Source organism: Furipterus horrens, unplaced genomic scaffold, assembly GCF_987537825.1.
Source record: "Furipterus horrens unplaced genomic scaffold, mFurHor1.1.pri manual_scaffold_2, whole genome shotgun sequence".
NCBI classification, from domain to species: domain Eukaryota; kingdom Metazoa; phylum Chordata; class Mammalia; order Chiroptera; family Furipteridae; genus Furipterus; species Furipterus horrens.
The window spans coordinates 103,295,681-103,317,724 of NW_028327172.1; the positions used below are offsets into that span (position 1 = coordinate 103,295,681).

Here is a 22,044-nt window from a genome sequence, read left to right on the forward strand (position 1 = left end):
GTTCAAGCTTAATGCAAAATTTGGTATAAATTCATTGTTCTACTTGCTCAGTCATTTTTAATGCAACAGCCACACAGTACACATGCTCATCCCCACTGACTAGTACAGTGAAGTCATCATTGTTCCTGCATATGCACTCCAGTCCACTCTCCTTGGCTGTCAGGTTACATTGATGTCATGCAAACCATTCTCATTGTATTAACAATGGCTGGACTTTTTCTGAACAGACTTCATATAACCTCTGAAATTTATTTCTTCTGGTTAGTGCAAATACCTTTTTTGCATGTACAGGGTGACATCTGGCTTTTATAGCATAGCCCTGAAAGGGGTGAAGAGGCCATAAGTTACTGATGCAGTTACTGTTGCAAATAACAACATTCAGTCTCTGATCTAGAAACTTCATTTCTGTTTTCAGAACAAAATAAATGAATACTGATATTAAAAACTTATAATGAGCTATAAAAGAAGCAAAGATCTTTGAACACCTTTAGATAAATTTTATGCTATAGACATGGTAGCTCAGTTAATGTTTTTAATCCCTATCTGTTACCATATTTATGATTAAGCACTTTGACCAATGAGTTTTATCCTCCTCAGAACGCAAAGAAACAGAGAAGCAGCAATTGTACAAGAATTGTTCTGTGATTAATCCTCTTCTGTAACATATGTCCTATTTTTTTATTCCTTTTCATATGTAGTTACATGGTCAAAAGACTTCTTTGTCCATTCAAATTTCTTTTTTTTTATATATTTTATTTTTTGTTATTCAATTACAGTTGTCCCATTTTTCCCCCATTGCTCCCCCCTCCCAGCCCATCCCTTCTCCCACAATTATATCCCTCCCCGTTGTCCATGTCCATGAGTCATTCATATACATTCCTTGACCTGACCCTTCCCTTACTTATCCTCTACTTGAGAATAAAATAACATGAGTGAAGAAATGTTGCACAATATATCAAACATGGTTCATTGTAAACAAAAGGGAAAAAAACACATTTTTCTTCCCTTTCACGAAGAATTATTGCCTCTTTTCAAAGCAAATCTCATTAGTACTCTCCTGCTTCCTCAGAAATTGTTCTTAAACATTTTTATTTGAGTGTATTTGCTTCTGGTATCTTCAGTCTCTGTTTTTCTCTAGGTGTCTCTCAGCTGCCTGCTTTGTCTACCTCCTCTCTTCTTTTTGCATATTAGTCATCTGTTTGTCTCTTCCTATTTCTATCTCTGTTTCTGTATCTCTGTTTCTATCCTCTTTTACACTCTCCCTCTATCTCCCTCCCTCTCTCATTCTCCTTCTCTCCCTCTTTATCTCCACACACCTCACCTCCAGCATCCAGCATTACCTCTTTGATTAGGTACACCATCTTTCCTGGTTTTTTTAAAATATATTCTTTCCTTTATCTGTGAGGTTGCAAGCACTTAATGCCCAAGAGCTCTCCTTTGCCAGACAACTCTACAGAAAAGGAGTCCACATAAGAATTGAGTAGGTAAAGCTGAAAAAGTCATGGTATACCTTAAAGAGAAGAACAAAATACAGTGGCAAGTGCCAAGTCGAGTAAGATGGACCCTGTAGAGTCCTTGCCATCTTTGGCATTTGATTACCAGCAACTTAGTGAGAGCAGCTTCCACAGAGTGGTGTGCACAGAAGTGGATGCCAGAGAGTTGGGGAGTGAACAGGATATAAAGAAGAGAAAACAGAGGGTTCAACAGCAATAAATATTTAAATGCCTACAATGTACTGTGGCTCTACTGAGCTTTAGAGTTCAATACAAGCCTGATGGCCTCTTCCTGAAGATAGCTTATAGTCTAGTGGGAAATAAGAAAATTAAAAAGACAATGTAAAAATAGTGTGATGATGATTTGACTAAGAAAATACAGGAACGTGGAAGCATGCCAGAAGAGCACTGACCATGGATTCAGGGGGGTGATTAACAGTGAAATAAAGGAAAGACTACAAAGTCTAGTCCTCCTCTTCTTCTTGGGCATACAGCTAGCTGGTGGAATGGGAACAGAAGGGGAATGCACCACTTTTGGGCCAGCCCAGGAAAAGGAACCTCCCTCCGTAATTTCACCCACTTCTGCTGTTTGGAGACTTTCGATGCAACAAGGTGAAGATGGCAGAGGCTTCAGCAGCCTAGCTACTCAGATCACCAAATACAGCAGACACCTTCCCCCTGTGTACTTACTTATCTCTCCTCCACCTGACAGACAAGAAATAAACGTCCATTGGATCTGAACCTCTATCATTTTTTTAATCACCAGAATTATTTGAATGTTTGTGGATTAAAAGATGAAAAGGAGCTAGCCCAAGAAAAACGATAGCATTTGCCCATCTTTTAACCAGATAAATGGCAAGATCTTTGACCTTGTCTATTCAATTTCATATCTCTATGACATAGCATAGAGCTCAACAAATATTCATTTAATAAAAATGTACTGATAAACTGCTTCAGGGATGAATTTTTATTTTGTATTTTATCTTTATTTAATGTTTATAAACAATGGCTCTAGACAATCACAATCATTTGCAATTTCTTTATTTTATTAAACCTAGTCATTCTCCTCTTAGTCTAGTCACACTTCTCACATGTACAACACTGATAAATATATCTCCAATATTTGGCTGTATCAGTGGCATTCATGTTTGATTTTCCAATCTCATGACCCTAATATATTCTGTGTGGATGCCATTAATACTAATTTATAGTGACTATGTTATCTCTATTACAATCAGACACAAAAATATGGAAGACTATTTTTTAGTAAATTTGGATAAAATCCTTGAATTGTACTTTTTTTTTTTTTTTTGACATGTATGAGACCAAGCATCCCTGGCTGCTACAGGAGTATAGCAGACAGGTATAGTTAAGAAACAACTTTATTTTGAGCAGGGGGAACGACAAGATAGCACTTAACAGCTACATTGTAGTTTGAATCCTGCTTGAATTGTACTTTTTAATGATTCTTTTAGACCTTGTCATTTGTCTATGCTATTTAATTTTATCAGATCAAATTTAAACTGATATAGCATTTAATAACTAACTTGAAAAGTCAATTGTGATATTACTAGCTCACTCTTTATCTAAAGGCATAATTATTAGAGGAAGTAAATTACTTTAATTATTGCATTTAAATAGTTTTATTTGTATCTATTTCATAGAGTTTATTCTATATTCTCTTTTAAGTTATTATCTGCTGCAATACTCCTGAAATTAGGGGGTCATATTATTTATTTACTACATTGCATATATGTGTATATTTACTACAGTACATATATAGAGAGCAAATACATACATGTACATAATATTTATTTACTACATTATGTAACTTAGTAAATAAATAGTATTACTATCTATGCATGCAGATATACACATCATAGTATTGGCAGATTTAATATAAAACAATTCAACATTTCAGGTTTCCATCAAGACTTTTGAAGTCTTGAGACTATAAATATAAATAAGTCAGAGTCCTTGTCCCAGTGAGACCTTTATCAGCAGACACAGACTTAAATAGCAATAAAAATATGAACAGTGCCAAAAGATACATAAGTATAACGTTATGTCAATACAGATGAGAGAGCAATTTCTTCTGTTAAGCAGTAGGGAAGGTAAGTTAAGCCTTCACAAATGTGGTGACCCTATACCTGAGACTTAAAATAATATTGTAATAACTATGTACAGTGCCAGGTGGGTACTTGAATGTCAGAGGGATCACTTTGTAAAGTATATGATTGTCTAACCACTATGCTATACATCTTAAACTAATACAAAAAATATCAAATGTAAACTGTAATTGAAAAAGTAAAACTAAAAGTATACTACTTAAAAAATAAAGTTAATAATTAAATTTTATTCTAGTGATTGAGTGCTTTATTTCTACATAAATTTTAACTTAAAAAATATATAGTGAAGAGCAAGTTTGAATAGATCACAAAATTATATTTGGCATATTAAATGGGGGATATCGATGGAGTAATCTGAGGGATGTATTACACATAAATGAGTATATGGACTTAGAAGTAAGGGATAAGCTTCCAGTTATAAATTATGTAATGCACAACATAGTGACTATATAGTTCATAATACTGTATTGCATATTTGAATGTTTCTAACAGAGTTTATCTTAAAAGTTCTCATCACAATAAAAAACTTGTTTGAATATGTATGGTGAAGGATGTTAACTAGACTTATTGTGGTGATCATTTTACAATATATACAAATACGGAATTGTTATGATGTATACCTGAAACTCATATGTTATACATCAATTTTACCTTAATCAAATGGATATTTGAAGTAAATCATTGAAATATATATATATATATATATATATACACATCAATAAAAAATAAGGTGTAGTCAGGATTAAATAGATTTGGGAGATATTAGGCACTAAACAGTGAAAGGAGAAGAAAAGCCAAAGGAGGCAGAATATTTATAAAATACAAATATTTGAAGAGTAGAGAAAGAGAAAAATACCCAATAAAAAAGACAGGTAATGCTTGGTCATAGAAGTAGAAAGGAACCAGGAAATGACTTCAACATAGTCTAACCTGACTACCATTCATCTACCAGCCAATAATATTGCTGACATTTGTCCTAGAATCATTCCGTGTTCTCAGACTTCTCCCAATTTGATCCTATGGTTCTAGGCATTTGACTCCATCCCTCCTTTAGAATCTCCCTCTCATTAGGATTTAAAATTATTACCTGCCCTCTGGCTCCTTTTGCTCTGGTTCCTTGTTCCAATCTTGCCTTCAGAAGCTTTGGATTGGATTATTTCACTTTCTTTCTTCACAATAAACTATAAGAACAGTTTTCCATTTAGCCAGCCTCTTAGAAACTGTCTGTGACCCAAGTCAACTAACACTGTCATGAAAACTAACAATATTGACTATTTACTAAAGTCAAGCACTGTATTAAGTAACTTAATTTGCTCTAACAACAACTATACATAAATATAACTACTAGCTCCATCTTCAGAGGAAGTAACTGAGGCCCTAGCCAGGCTGTCTGGCTCCAGAGTCTGCACTCTGAACCACTACATTATGGTGCCCTTCATGTGCTAGCCAGTTTATCCAATTTTGAACCAAGCAAATTTTGAATATGATTCCCAGCTTAAAAATCAAGGGAAGACAGACATTCAAGAAGAATTCAATAAACAATTAACTTTTCCAAACATTACAGGAAAGTAATAAATGGGGGCCGAAGAATAAACCAGTCGATTACAACTTAGGGGGCCAGGAGTAGTTTTCTCCATAGCATTCTACTCCATCAGAGGGGTAATGGTAACCGAACTGGGATTGTTGGTGAAATGAGAATTTAAATAGTATGTGGAGGCATTAAATGCAGATTTCTCTATCCAGAAGTTTGATGATGAAGGAAGAATGTCAGCGAGGCAATTTGAGGCACATTCTGAATAATATTTTTTTACATAATAATTTGGCGGGAAGTCTTCTATAAGCAGAGAAAACACTGTTGGAGAAGAGACAATGGATGCCAAATATAGAACAACTGATAGTTCCCAGGGGCAGGGGATGGAATCAAGAACACAGGAAGCCAGCCTCTGGGTGCTCCTCACAGAGAAAGCAACTAGGCAGAGAAGACTAAATGACAGAGTTAGGAAGTGGAAAGTGAAATTGAGAGCTCACATGGCTGAGGCCATCTGTTTTCTCCAGGAACTAAGAGGTAAAACCTTCTGCAGACAACAGGGCTGGTGACGTGGAATTGGGAGCTTGCAATGAAAGTTGTAAAAAGACTTAAAAGCCACCATGGGAAACAGGACAGGGAACTGATGAGACACGTAAGTAAAAGGATTGCTAAGCAGCGACAAGGGCCCTGCTGAAGATGAAGTTCATAAAGTTATAATGGAGGAAATCAGCATGATTATGTGATTTCTCCAGCTGGGCTCACCCTTCCAGCAGGAGCAGAGAAAACAGTTAGTTGGGCTAATTTAAATGAGGGTTTGGAAAACGGGGAAGGGGGGTGGTTAGTGCTGCAGAGGACAAAGAGGTAAGAAAACTGAGGGCATCAGAGACTGTCTGCAATCATTTTCATGGTTCCAAGCTAAATGGGAAAAAAGTCAATCCTGCAGGCTCAAAGAACAGGGAGGCTTTGAAACGCTCATGACCCTAAAGAGAAACAGGGAGAGAAAAGACACGGGGAAAGGGACGATGTTAAGAGAAAAACAAATTTGGCTTATAATTTTCATCGGCTGCCAGATTCTTTCCATTTTCTTAGGTCCCCTAATCCTCCATGCCAGGGAATTAACATCCTAAATTTACTAGATTTTCTCTATGCTAGTTATTCTCCAACTTATATTTTTACTAGTTAAATTGAGCCTCTCTTACTGGTCACCTGAAATTAAATGCCATTCATTATCAGCTGCTATCCCCTCTGGTGTGAATGTGCAAGTTAGGAAAAGGCAGCTCCTCGGGGTGAAGGGGAGGGGGCCAGGGCACCCTGCTGGGCAGGGGAAGGGCAGGCTGGAGTGCAAACCGCACGTGCGCCCTCATCCGTGCGCCCCTGTGCGGGGCACACCTTTGCCAACCATATTTCCAGTCCTGGTGAACCCAAAGAAAAATTTCTGAAAACATATTTGGTGTTGCAGCTGCCTGGTTTAGGGGTAAAATATTGATTTTGATGAAGACACATATTAAAATCTCCTGTGGAAAACATTACTAACGATAAAAATAAAGGGCTGGCTCTTTGTCTCATGAGCTGGCTCTCTCTCCGGCTCTGGCTCTGGCTCTGTGGCTTCTGGACCGGCTGGCTCTTACTCTCAGGCTCTTCTTCCTCAAGGATGCCTGGATGATTGTGCTGTAGCTACCCGCATTTCCCAAACGAATGGTACTTTGTATGGCAAGGAACCTAGGATCAGGCTGGCCTGGCAGAGGGTGACAGGTTTATTCCTTGGGTGTTCTAGAGGGAACAGGCTCTGAGGGAGAAATCTGCTATTCTTCCAAAATTGTGTAGCTTTTGTGTATTATTTCCTTGTTTTAGTTTGTAAGCTAACCCTATAGAAACTAACAGGGGAGACGGGGCTCAGAGGCGGAGAGCGCGGGCTCGCAGACGCGGCGGTGCTACACGGTTGCTGACAGAACGCTGTTGTGATCTTCCCTGATCTCAGGCGCTGACTGCTGCGTTAACCTGCTCGCTCTCTTCTGTGAAGCCCAAGCCGGCTACACCGCCTCCTTTCTTCCGTCTCTAGCCGCATCGTTGCTATTCCGCCACCATGTTCGAAGCGCGCCTGGTCCAGGGCTCCATCCTGAAGAAGGTACTGGAGGCGCTTAAGGATCTCATCAATGAAGCCTGCTGGGACATCAGCTCGAGCGGCGTGAACCTGCAGAGCATGGACTCGTCCCACGTGTCTTTGGTGCAGCTCACCCTGCGCTCTGAGGGCTTCAACACGTACCGCTGTGACCGCAACCTGGCCATGGGTGTGAACCTCACCAGCATGTCCAAAATACTAAAATGTGCTGGCAACGAAGACATCATTACCCTAAGGGCTGAAGACAATGCGGACACACTGGCACTAGTATTTGAAGCTCCAAATCAAGAAAAGGTTTCAGACTATGAAATGAAGCTAATGGATTTAGATGTTGAACAACTTGGAATTCCAGAACAAGAGTATAGCTGTGTCGTAAAGATGCCTTCTGGTGAATTTGCACGTATATGCCGAGATCTCAGCCGTATTGGAGATGCTGTTTTAATTTCCTGTGCAAAAGACGGAGTGAAATTTTCTGCAAGTGGGGAACTTGGAAATGGAAATATTAAGTTGTCACAAACAAGCAATGTTGATAAAGAAGAGGAAGCTGTTGCCATAGAGATGAATGAGCCAGTTCAGCTAACTTTTGCACTGAGGTATCTGAACTTCTTTACAAAAGCTACTCCACTCTCTCCCACAGTAACACTCAGTATGTCTGCAGATGTGCCCCTTGTTGTAGAGTATAAAATTGCTGATATGGGACATTTAAAGTACTACCTGGCTCCCAAGATTGAGGATGAAGAAGGATCTTAGGCATTTCTAAAGTCCAAGAAAATAAAACTAAGCTCTTTGAGAACTACTTCTGAGATTCCAACATGCCCTTAAAAGTCTTCTATCGTCCAATTTGTACCTGAGTACATATGTAGATAATGTTTTCTGTAAATAACCTTTTTTTTTCTATTCTCTACTGTTTAAAGGATAGTCTCAAGTCAAATCTGCTCTTATTAACCTAGAACTACTTATGCCTTATCTAGAAATACTCTAGGATTTTTATAACAAAGGGTTTTAACTATTCGTGCAATTTTAAGAATTGTGTTTTCAATTTAAATAAAAGTTATTTGAATTTAAAAAAAAAAAAGAAAAGAAACTAACAGGGGAGAAGACAGAACCCAGGTGTTAGAATTTAGCCTTAATTGATAGGCTTCAGTAATTGAAGCTGTGAGTTGAAGGCTTAAGTGATTGCTTTTCAATAAGCACTCCTTTCCTTTGTCACAAAACCTTTGCTGCTGAAATTTTGTGGCAATCAGCCAGACCCCAATTGTTATTTGGTAACAACTTGACAAGGTCACATATTTTGAACAGATTTAAAAATCCTGGAATAGAGAGTGGAACAAGGGAATGATAGGGCTGTCAATCAAACTTCCAGACCAAAGGAAGTCTTCCTTTGTCCTCAGCACTCACATTTAAATTCACGATTAGCAAGACAGCTCAGACTCTATAAACAGAACATGATGCTGTAACCCGCCAGAAGCATGACTCTGTAGACAGAGAAGCCAAGTACCTTCCCTAGGAGCTTTATAAAACGCTCCTCTAAGCCATGCTTTTTTTTAGTTACAATATTTATGAGACCTACCTGCTTTCTTCATTTCTTTTATGGGTTTTTGTTAAAGCCACCTTACCTACAGATAGAACAGATGTGACTCTTAGAGCAGTAAATGAAAATCACTTCTGGAATCTGAGGAACAAAAATTGCCATTTTTTTTAGCATAATTTAATTTAATTGAAGACATTGCCTCTGTACTGAATAGTGCAGGATTAAGTCTTTAGTTATATATACTTGGGTTATAGGTTATTTTTTAAAATTATAACCACAGATGCACTTTAATCTTAACAATTAGGACTTATGCATCTGACAAAGTAGTACATCTACCATAAACTAACTACTTTTGAAATGAAAATATCTATTTATGCCCTAGAAAACAGGTCCTAAAAGAAAGATCTCTCTTAAAAATTTAATTTTGGGAATTTAAGTAGAAATTGAAAAAAATAAATAATGTGTTACTAAACATTTCTCCTGGTAAAGACATTAGGTTTTGTATCAATAAATTATTTACAGAAAAGGCTCAATCTCCTATATGTGAATAAATATCTATGGAAATTTAAACAGCTGTTTTTTCCCTCTGCCATGAAAAATGCTTCTGGGCTACAAGTCTTACTCATCAATCAAAAAAAAATTGGTAACTAAATATTTGGGTCTATGCTATACAAAGGAGCCAAGAACAGCAAAATGTGTAAGAAGAATACAATGTCTTATTCTGTCCTATTGCATTGAGCCATTACCACCTCAAACCTCTCAGCAATATAAAAGGCAATGTTTGAAGCTCAATGCTCCTTATCTCAAGGTTGCAATTAAGTGCTTAAATCGTAATATTAATGGAAAATAAAGGGATATAAAATGTGCTGATACTCCAGATGTGGGTCAGAGGGTAATCACTACTACCAGTCAGGGGCTTAATGGAAATGTGTGATTAAAGATGCATCATTTAGCATAATGGCTCATTAGGAACTCTAAAAAGAGAATGTGTCATAGCTCAGGAGTGATGTTTCTAGGAACAATATAAAATCATCATCCTGGACCCATTGATCAAGTCTCTTTTGAGTTACCCAGGACTTCTGGTGCTTTGAGAAACCTTCTGGATGATTTTACCCAGCTCTTTTTCATACCATCAACCTCACAACCGTATATACTTCCATTCAAATTCTGTGCTTAAAGATGGTTAGCTGGGTCTGTGTAGCCATGTTGCACATTTAAAAACTAATATTTAAAAATTATTGTAAATAATCTTGGTTAACTGAAGCTCAGATTGAAACACAGGAATGAAAGTGTTAGGATGTTTCTTTGCCAGACTTACTTAGGGAGTATTAGTAAAGTCATTTTTTAAATCCCATATTCTCAATAATAATATTCATATAATATACCCCATCTGATGATTAAGCAACAGTTAAAATCAGACATCTTCCTGGGTTACATATGTATGTTAACCTTTTGCAATTTGCCACTGGTAGAAAAGAACGACATTAAGATTACCTTCTCTGAACTTACTAAAAGTCATGATAATATCAGATTTATAAGACAATGTCATGTATCTCATTTGTTTTATACTTTTTGAGTTCTGTGAGATATTGATATTATCTGCATTATACAGATGAGTAAACTGCGATTCAGAGATATTGAAAGTTAAATACTGTCACTGATAAATCACCATATCAAATTTAATTATTTTGAGGTATAGATGTATTTATAACTATAATGACTGAGCATGATAATATTAAGTATCTTAAAGTATCTTAATTAAATCAATAATATTTAAATGTGCAAATAATTTACAGAATTCAGAGAATTTACTTAATGTCCCTCCTAATTTTAATCATCAACAAATAGATATTAAATAAATTTTATTCATGTACCTTAACATGGTCAAGATTCAGTCTCCTTTGTTCTAATATATATTTAAAGATTTTTCCCTAACCTTTGCCATTCATTTTGTAAATGTGTGCTATTAGTTCAAGGGTGATTAAATCAGAGTGTAGATGGAGTAGCTCACATTTTTCATCATTAAGAAGAAAAGCTGCTAAAAGCATCAATGAGTCAATAGTCTTTTTTTAAATAAAATGGACACATTTAAAAGGGGAGATTTTCAAGAACCCATTTTCTTCCCCAATGCGCATAAAGGCTATTAATTATTATTTGAAAATTATTCCACAAATAGTGATTGCTCTACTAATGTTATTTGATTTGGCATTATTACTAGTCATTTTTTAAGCATTTGAACAAATTTAGGTTTTTGTTTGTTTGTTCATTTGGCTTTTGGTTTTATTAGTTTGTTACATTTGGTTTGTTTTTTGATGAGAGCTCTGGCCTACCCACAGTAATTGTACCTATTACTATTAAGTCGAATTAGGAAAGCAAAATGCAAATTGTGTTCTACAGCTAAAATAACAAAAACAAAACAAACTACAAAGAAAACCCCTTTTCTTTTTATAACCCTACTGTCAAAGGCATGGGGACCTAGCTCTTCAGTCAACAACTGAGACTCCTTCAGGAGTAGTTTTCACTATTTGCCTTATATTATCAGTAGCCTTGAAGAGACTGTATCCTGAGGGATATGGCAACCACCACTCTACCAGATCCCTTACATGTTAGGTGTATACTAAATCACATCTATTTCTTTTCATCGCCTTAAATTCTATTTAGGAGTAAACAAGGCTTAAACACATACGTATCTGTACATATGTACCAAAATAATATAGCTGCAGTATCAGATGCTGGTCCAAGGAAAGGCCCACTAGATAAAAATGCTGTATAACAAACTTAGTTTCCTGCACCATTTTGTTATTTATGGAATGTTTTCTATCCCTTTCCTACTCCTATATAGACCTCTTTCGCTGTCTCTCTCTCAAACACACAAGCCAAAATTACAAAACTTCTAGACTTCCTTTCTGTCTATCTAACCCTTAACTTCACCAAGCTAAGAGGACATTGCTAGGTATGTTCACTATATATACCCACCACTTTCACTTATCAAAGGAAGGTGATGAAATAAGAATATGTAAACACCCAAGGTCTGTCTGAATACGCCTGGCAATTTAAATCTTATGTTATGTGCATAGGATCTTGTTGCTATAGACCAGTGATTTTCAACCTTTTTTATTTCATGGCACACATAAACTAATTACTAAAGTTTTGTGGTCCACCAAAAACACATTTTATTGTTTGCTGATCTGACAAAAAATAAGTATAAATTTTATTCATTCACGCGGATGACTATTGTTGTGTCGGCTGTTGTCATTTTTTTAATTGGACAGTCTAAGGGAAAAGAAGTCAGTGCCTCTGATTAATAGTCAGGTATTGCATGTTTAAAAAATTTGTGTGGGCCCTGACCAGTGTGGCTCAGTTGGTTGGGCATCATACTACAAAGCAAAAGATTGCTGGCTCCATTCCTGCTCAGGGAACATGCCTGGGGTTGCAGGCACAGTCCCTGGTTGGGGCACATGCAAGAAGCAACTGATTGCTGTTTCTCTCACATATCTTTGTTTCTTCCCCTCTCTTTCTGCCCCCTCTCTCTAAAAATAAATAAATAAAAATTTTAAATTCTTTGGTATACCAGTTGAAAATCACTACTATAGACCACTAACTAAAGGACAGCCATCAAAAAAAATTGTCCAAATTTTTGTGAAAAACAAAATGATATATCTTCTATATACATTATATATATATATATATATATATATATATATATATAACCCCGACAGAAAATCCGGAGCCGGAGTCCCTAAGGCGGTTCGACGTTGTAGTCAACACCGGCAACTCCTGCGGCGCACCTGAAGCCAAGCTGTATTGACTCCGTCTTTCCCTTGGACCCTTCAGCTGCGAAGAGAGGGGGGGTCTGCTGCATGGGCAACAGCAGACCCTCCATATCACCCTGCCCAGGCTCTGTAGCTTCAGTTTCACTGGAGAGGACACTCCAGCGTCATCGCAAGATGTCGATTTAACACGGGAGGAGACAGATACCGTGTCACTCCCGAGTCGGACTGCACAGCCATTCTCGGCGGTGCAGATAGACTCTTAAGAAGCTACACCATCGTCTCTCCAGACGGACGGCTGCCGACGATATATATGTTATATAGCCTATATTGTATATTCAATTGTGATGGACTGATCCATTGGGTTAGTATGTAAATATATATAATATATGCCCATATAATATAAATTATAAATTTTATGTTGGTTATATATTCATTATGTGTATGCATGCATGGCTATATATTTAATTTAAGATAAATTAATCCACTGAAGTATGTCCAGAACATTTTATAATAATTATTATTGCAACTTTGATTAAATGCCATCCTCTAGCTCCAACTGAAGTTTTGGAAAAGTTTAACTATTTTAAATAGTTAATTTTTCAGGCACAGATTTTTTATAATAAGCCACTCTAAGTCTATGCTTTTGTCAGTATTAAGTATACACCTGTGATATAAATATCTGGTAAAAGATAACTTTGTAAAATTGGATTGGGGTTACTTATAAGATGATTACCTGTAGAGGACAAAGAAAACAGACCAAAGAAGGAAAAAATGTGGTTTTATAATCAGCTCTTTTCAGTTAATGAGCTGACTAAATTTGATAAGTCTTTGCTGCTAAACTTGGTTGTTGACTTTTGCTACCTCTTTCACTGTCATTTGGAATCATCTTTGGAGAAAGAAATATGGAAATAGAAATGTTTCTTGGCTTGGCAAGCAATAGAGGGAGGGAGGGAGAAAAGACAATGAGCTCCTTCCTGTTGATTTCTCCCTATGATTTTTTTTTTTTTTTAATTCTGGAGTTGAAGTAGAAGCAATGCTAATGAAACACTCTCCTGATGTTTAGAAAAATGTTCTGAAATGATTTGCTCACCTGGCTCCTAAGCACTGTTGTTGAATAACTCATCGATGCAATTCTCCACCTAGGAAGCTACAGAAGACTCTTCTGCTCACACAGAGAAACAGAATACAAGCATATCTCATTTTATTGTGCTTCAGAGAAATTGCATTATTTTACAAATTGAAGGTTTGTGTAACCCTATGTCAGGCAAGTCTATTAGTGCCATTTTTCCAATAGCACTTACTCACTTTATGTCTCTGTGTCACATTTTGGTAATTCTCAAAATATCTCAAACTTAATATTATTATTATATTTGTTATGGTGCTCTGTGAACAATGATGTTTGATGTTACTACTGTGTTTTGTGGTGCCATGAACTGCACCCGTATAAGACAGCAAACCTAATATTGTGTGTGTTCCGACTACTCCACTGACCAGCCACTCCCCCACCTCTTTCCCTCTCCTCAGGCCTCTCTGTTCCCTGAGACACAACAATACTGAAATTAGGCCTCTAAGTGTTCAAGTGAAAGTAAGAGCCATATGTCCCCCACTCAACTCAAAAGTTAAAAACAAGTAAACTTGGTGAGGAAGGCATGGTGAAAGCCAAGACAGACCAGAAGGTAGGCCTGTGTGCCAAACAGCCCAGTTGTGAATGAATGAAAAGGAAAAGTTCTTGAAGGACATTTAAAGTGCTACACCAGTGAACACAAATGATAAGAAAGTAAAACAACCTACTGATCAGAAGAAGTTTTAGTTGTCTGGATGAAAGAGCAAACCAGCCACAACATTCCCTTAAGCCAAAGCTGGATTAAAATTTGTACTCAAGGACATTTATTTATTGAAATATATTTTTGAATAAATCCCATAAGTGGAATTGCTGGGTCACAAGGCAATTCCATTTTTAATTATTTTAGGTATCTCCACCCTGCTTTCCACAGTGGTTGCACCAATCTGCATTCCCATGAACAGTGCAATCTGAAACACTAATTCAAAAGAACATAAGCACCCCTATGGTCATTGCAGTGTTACTTACAATCACCAAGAAATGGAAGCAGCCCAAGTATCCATCAGTAGATGGACAGATAAAACAAATATGGGACATTTACACAATGAAATACCACTCAGCTGTAAAAAAGAGAATTTTACCTTTTGCAACAGCATGGATGGACCTCAAATACATTATACTAAGTAAAATAAGCCTGTCAGAGGAAAACAAAAGCATATCATTTCACTCATATGTGGAATCTAATGAACAAACTGAACTAACAAGTGAAATAGGGACATATTCATAGATAGCAGGCTGACAGCTCTGGGGTGGGGGGTATTAGTGGGTGGAGGGATTGAGAAAAAAAGGAAAAGGGACTCATCAACATGGACAACAGTATAGTGACTGCAGGAGAGAGGGGATTATATGGAGGGGAAATGGTAATAGAAAAAATACAATAAAAATTTTTAAATAAATATGTTTTCTGTTACTGTGCCTGAGAACTAAGATGATTCCCATTCTGTACAAGGAGAAATAGAGGGTCAAAAATATTCTATAAAACATACTACAAATTTCTTAATGGTAGATTTTCAAATTTTTCTGTGACAATCTGTTAACTTTTAAGCAAAAGTTGTGCTTTGGATCTATTTCTAAATCATTAAAGGGCGATCAGCTTCCTTTCACTGGCAGTCCTCAGTTTCTGTGGGAGTTTTAATTAAAGGAAAATGAAACAACCCCAGTAAATATTTGAGCATCTTAAATGAGAATCTTAAGAAAACTTCCTGATGTTCTACATTTTTCCATTTAAAAAAGATCCAGTAATTACTCTGTTTTCTCCCTCTTGCACCTGTTCTCCTTTATAAGAATGTTTGCTTTTGTTTTATTTTCTAGTTCATTTTGAAAGTCTTTTATTAATGCAATGATCTTCTAACTGGGGGTTCCCACTCTCCCAGTGTTACACAAACCATCTAGTAGGACGCAGAAGTAAATATAAGCATATATTGTAATCTAGAAAAGAAATTAAACCTTATTGTACTTAGTACAGTGTACACATTAACACTGGTCCTCTCATGCACACTTTATCTCACTGGCAGGGGTCACATGTTACCTAAGGTTAAAGACAAGACATGACTTCAACAGGAAGTGGGGCCCTGGCTGGTTTGCTCAGTTGGTAGGTGTATCAAACAATTGATGTTTCTCTTCCACAGAAATGTTTCTCTTCTTTTCCCTTTCTCACTCTCCCTCTCTCCCTCCCTCCCTCTCTCTCTCTCTCTCTCTCTCTCTCTCTCTCTCTCTCTCTCGAAAGGATTTCTAAAAAACGATAATCTAGGGAGGATTGACAGAGGCACCCTGAACTCTTTCTTGAGAAAACAGTTCACTGTGCCTGTTTTTACAAGATTTACAGCAATTTTCTTAACAGTAGAATCTTTACTATACCACACGTATTATTAGTATTGCTGCCTCAACAAATCACCACAAACTTAGCTGCTTAAACAATACAAATTTATTATCTTATAGTCCCATAGGTCAGAAGTCCTACAAGTCTCAGTAGGCTAACATCAAGATGTCAGCCAGCTGAGTGACTTTCTGAAGGTGTTAGAGAAGAATCTGTTTCCTTGGTCATTTGGGTCTGTTGGCAGATTTCAATTCCTTGTGGCTGTATGAGTGAAGTCTCCATTTTCTTGTTGATTGTCAGCTAAGAGGCACTCCATCTTCTAAAAGCCACCCCATTCCTTGGCTTCTGACCCCTTTTCTTTATCTTCAAAGCTAGCAGCAATACGGCAAGTCTATCTCATGTTTTGAATCTCTTATCTCTCCTCTCCCATTGCATTTCTCTGACCCACTCTTCTACCTTTCTTTCCCACTTTTAGGAACTCTTGTGATTAGTTCATTCTCACCTATATATTCTAGGATAACCTCCCTATTTTAAGACCTTTAACCTTAATCACATCTACAAAGTCCCTTTTGCCATGTCGTCGTCGTCGGCAGCCGTCCGTCTCGAGAGACGATGGTGTAGCTTCTTAAGAGTCTATCTGCACCACCGAGAATGGCTGTGCAGTCCGACTCGGGAGTGACACGGTATCTGTCTCCTCCCGTGTTGAATCGACATCTTGCGATGACGCTGGAGTGTCCTCTCCAGTGGAGCTGAAGCTACAGAGCCTGGGCAGGGTGATATGGAGGGTCTGCTGTTGCCCATGCAGCAGACCCCCCCTCTCTTCGCAGCTGAAGGATCCAAGGGAAAGACGGAGTCAATACAGCTTGGCTTCAGGTGCGCCGCAGGAGTTGCCGGTGTTAACTACAACGTCAAACCGCCTTAGGGACTCCGGCTCTGGATTTTCTGTCGGGGTTTACTCCCTTAGCCTTTCCCCTGAAGAGGTATGCCGCAAGGCAGCGGAGGTTTTTTGGAATCAGAGTTTTCCTTCTCTATTTTGCCATGTAAGATAACATATTCAAGGATTTTGGAGTTCAGAGACTGGGCACCATAATCTTTGGGCAAACCATTATTCTCCTAGTAAACAATGAAATAGTTTCATGCCACAAAGAGGTTCACCTCACGCTTGCACTAAATAAATAAATAAATAAATAAATAAATAAATAAATAAATAAATAAATTGCTTTACCTTTATAAATATCTTCAAAATAAAAGACTGGCCAGCCAAGACGGAGACATAAGCAGACATACTGCATCTCCCTCACAAGTAAGAAGGAATGTACAACCACTTCAAAACTAAAAAACCCAGAAGATCCAGAAAATTAAACTACATAAAAGTTCAACAAAGAGATAAAGAAGAAATATTCAGCCAGAAAGGTGTGACAGCTCTACCTAAGACACAGAAGCAAACACAGAAAGCTGTCAAGATGACGAGACAGAGAAGTACTGCCCAAAAGGGGGGACAGATCAAGGTTCCAGTGGGAGAACTAAGCAACGAGGAAAGAGTGAACCTAACAGATGAGGAGATAGTGAACCTAACAGATGCACAGTTTAAAGCACTGGTGGTAAAGATGCTCACATATTTGACAGAAAAAATTAAACAGGACTGGGAAGAAAGGAATGCAATACTAAATGAAATGAAGGAAAATTCACATGAAATTAGTTGTGAAGGAAAGAAAACCAGCGTTCAAAACAACAAATTGGAACATAAGGAAGAAATAAACAGTCAACCGGTATAGATGGAGGAAATGAGAATTGAAAAAAATGAGGAGAGGTTTACAAATCTCTGGGATAACTTTAAACATGCCAATATCCAAACCACAGGGGTGTCAGAAGGAGAAGAGGAAGAGCAAAAAATTGAAAAATTATGTGAAAAGATAATGAAGGGAAACTTTCCAAATTTGGCAAAGGAAATAGAAATAAAGGTCTAGGAAGCACAGAGAGTCCCAAACAAACTAGACCCAGAAAGGACCACACCAAGACACATCATAATTAAAATGCTAAAGATTAAAAATAAAGAGAGAATCTTAAAAGCAGCAAAAGAGCAGAGAGTTACCTACAAAGGGGTACCTATTAGACTATCAGCTGTTTTCTTAAAAAAAAAAAAAAAACTTTGCAGGCAAGAAAGGACTGGCAAGAAATATTCAAAGTGATGAAAAGCAAGGACCTACAACCAAGAATACTCTATCCAGCAAAGCTATCATTTAGAGTGGAAGGGCAGATAAAGAGCTTCCCAGACAAGGTAAAGCTAAAGGAGTTCATCATCACCAAGCCATTATTACATAAAATGTTAAAGGGACTTATTTAAGAAAAAGAAGATCAAAACTATGAATATTAAAATGACAACAAAATCACAACTATCAAAAAGAGAATCTAAAAAATAAAAAAAAGCAAAAACAAACAAAATAAGAAAAAGATTTGGCCCATTGTTAAAAATATTAAAATATTCTACCTTTCAAAATGCAAGAATAACTGACTGACATTAGATAAAATTACAATATACTAGGTAAATGTGCATAAAAGACTTGGTATATTTGATAAGTGAGGTTTAAATGTTATTAAATGATTTAATAAGTGCCCACCACTGTACTTCTGTCATTTGTGTCAACTAAGCATTTTGAGTAAACTTAAAACCAGTTGTAAAAATGAAGCGAATCTTTAAAACTTATCTCCACATGTATATCTGTACATGGATGTTTTAAGCAGCTTTATTCATATTTGCCAAAAACTTGGAAGCAACCAAGATGTCCTACAGTAGGTGAATGGATAAGTGAACTATGGTAAACCCAGACAATGAAATATTAGTCAATTCTAAAAAGAAATAAGCTATCAAGCCATGAAAAGACATGAAGGAACTTTAACTGCATATTACTAAGTGCGAGAAACCAATCTGAATAGGCTAAATACTGTTTAATTCCATCTAAATTACTTTCCAGAAAAGGCAAAACTTGGAAACAGTAAAAAGATCAATGGTTGCAAGAGGCTGGAAATATGGAGGAACACAGGGGATATTTAGAAAAGTGGAAATACTCTGTATGATACCATAACAATGAAAACATGTCATTTTATGTTTGTTCAAACTCATATAATACACAACACCAGAATTGAATTCCAATGTAAACTATGGGCTTTGGTGATTATGATGTGTCAATGTGGGTTCATCAATTGTAATAAATGTGCCACTCTGGTAGGCATGTTGATAAGGTGGGAATCCATGCATGAAAAATCTCTACCTGCCTCTAGATTTGTTGTTAACCTAAAACTGCTAAAAAACAAATAAGTCTTCATCTCATCCCTTAGAAGCATTTGTGTTTGTTTTTAAATGAACATACTAATATAGCAGTAATTTATATAACAAATAAAAATATTTACATATGTAAATATCCTTTATAAATATAAATACATGTATTTATAATGCATGTCGCAAATTTTTACTTATAAGTGTAAGCCATCAAACTGAAAATTATTATACTAGTAACTTCATACTAAATATACTTAATTGCTACACTAGTTAGAATTATCTAAAAGAAATGATTATCAATCTGATAACAGGTAAATTAGATCTTGATTTGTCATCATTTCAATTGGCCACTCAAAAATGTCATATAAGAATGATTACCAAGGATCACAGAATCTTTCCATTTGGAAGCACTCAGTAAACATTTTTAAAATACCATTTTTTCTGATAGGTAACTGAACGTTAAACACTGAACTTTAAAAGTCACAGGAACATTTGAGATATAATTTATACTTCTTTAGATGTAGGGGATTTTATATGCTAGTTATCTTAACACATTTCCTCTCATTTCTTGTTGTGAAAACATTCAAATAACATTTTCTAAATGCACTAATAACAGCTAATAAACCTCTGGTTCCCAGGATTTCTTTTTATTTCTATTGTGTAATGAATATTTTTCGAAACCAGAAAAACTTATCACAAGTAGTTTTACATATTGTTAGCAAATGGGTAACAAATTACAAATATTGCTCATAGTTTTATTTTTCTTCAATTGCATGTATTTTTTTCCCTTCCAGTCATGCAACTCATTAATGGGAATTTTTTGTTTGTGTATGCACATGCATGTGGCTAGTTGACACAGTGTGTTTCCTTTAACAATAAAAGTTAAATCACTTTCACTTACCAAACTATTCCCTGAGCCCCAGAGCCAATAGGCTTTAGATTCTGGTAGCGCTTGAGAACTGTGAAGGTTGAGTCTCCCACTTCCACACTGTAGAACTGGTTGTCAACTTTGCTTTTGCTCATGTTGTAATGTTTGGCAATATATGACACATCCACTTGTTTATCAAATCCCTGTGAAAAAGAACAACAAAAACATGAGATAAGTGAACAACCAAAATGATAATGAGATAAAGAGAAACTTGTTCTTTTAATGATTACTAGTGCTTAGTCATCTATCACAGAAAAATAAGTATTCATCTATGTAAGATTACCAGGAGTAAAAAAGCTTAGGAAAAAAATGACAAAAATTTTTTAAATATTAAAACTATTTATAATAAAATAATCTTAGATTAAATCTGCATAACCTTTCCCAAAATGTTTCATTAAAAACTGTTTAATTATTTTGAAGCCAACATCTACTGAATGTATACTGGTCCCAGAGACTATGCTAGGTACTTTAGAGGCAAACCCTGATCAGCCATTATAATAGCCATATGAGGAAGGATAAAAGAAGGCATCTATGAGGTCTGTCCAGAAAAAGCCTCACCGCTATTAACATAACGAGAATGGTTTGCACGACATCAACAAAGCTGGCAACCAAGGAGAGTGGACTGGAAAGTGCATGTGTGAACAATGATGATGTCACTGTACTAGTCAGTGGGGGCGGTAGATGCCTTTGAGTGAGCATGTGTACTGTGTGGCCATCGCATTCAAAATGATTGAGTGAGTAGAGCAATGAATTTGCATCAAATTTTGCATTAAGCTTGGACATTCCTCCACGGAAACTATTCAGATGCAGAAGGCCACAGCTATGGGCAACTGGTGATTGGCAGCTTCATCAGAACAACATGCCAACTCATGCCTCATGTCTTGTGCAGAGATTTTTGGCAAAACATCAAATCACCCAGGTGATTCAGCCCCTGTATTTGCTGTCCTGTGACTTCTGGCTCTTCCCAAAGCTAAAATCACCTTTTCAGGAGAAGAGATTTCAGACCATCAGTGAGATTCAGGAAAATATAACAGGGCAGCTGATGGTGATTGGGAGAACTGTGTGAGGTCCCAAGGTGCCTACTTTAAAGGGAACTGGGGCATCATTGTCCTATGTACAATGTTTCTTATATCTAGTATCTTCAATAAATGTCTCTATATTTCATATTACATGACTGAACACCTTCTGGACAGACCTTGTACATTCCTTTCTCAGAAAGAACTGTGGTACAAAGTAATGTGCAGTTTTAATTTTTAATTAGGTAAATTTTGATTAAGTAATATTGACTTCATTTAATCTCAATAATATCAAAATTGTTACTAATGTTATTTATTATCCTGCATAAACACTGAACAGTTTCAGTCCAAGTTAACATGATTCTAAAATACTACATGACAACTCTCTATTCTTTGCAAACTTAGATATTAAGTATCTCAATTGTTGTACCTTTTGATTATCTTTAAGAGAAATTTTTCTATCAGTTATATTTACGAATTAAAGAATCTGTCCTTGAAATTTTAAATTTTGATTTATGGATATATATAATGTAAATATCTATTATCCATGATTATTGTTTACCCAGATATGACCTTATATTGCACTCTATGATGTTAAATACTATGGATTCTATAGTTAGAAAGGATCTTACAGAATATTACCTGACCTCGAGGCACACATGCATGGATGCTACCCCACAGTCATCCTCTCTCCTTCTTGGTGATTTTGTTCAGGTTTTGAGCACTCACATGTTTTGTGGGTTTCCTCCCCAATCCCAGCAATTGAAAATTGAATGGTCTAAACCATTAGAGGTGGCATAACCCTTAGCAGGC

General features: G+C 36.6%; 1 protein-coding gene, 1 non-coding gene and 1 pseudogene across 4 annotated transcripts in view; 1 reads left to right on the forward strand and 2 right to left on the reverse strand.

The window, feature by feature from the left end:
- MAPK10 (mitogen-activated protein kinase 10) overlaps positions 1-22,044 on the reverse strand; it is a 335,988-nt gene that overhangs the window by 114,179 nt on the left and 199,765 nt on the right. For all 3 annotated transcript variants that reach the window (XM_090266261.1, XM_090266262.1, XM_090266263.1), the window contains one exon: positions 20,189-20,358. In XM_090266261.1, coding sequence (XP_090122387.1) covers positions 20,189-20,358 — 170 coding nt within the window. The remainder of the gene's footprint in view (positions 1-20,188; positions 20,359-22,044) is intronic.
- LOC150019206 (small nucleolar RNA SNORA63) lies at positions 2,809-2,940 on the reverse strand. The gene has a single exon (XR_016509461.1). It is a non-coding gene; the product is annotated as a small nucleolar RNA SNORA63 (small nucleolar RNA).
- On the forward strand, positions 7,144-8,039 carry LOC150019207 (DNA sliding clamp PCNA pseudogene; annotated as a pseudogene).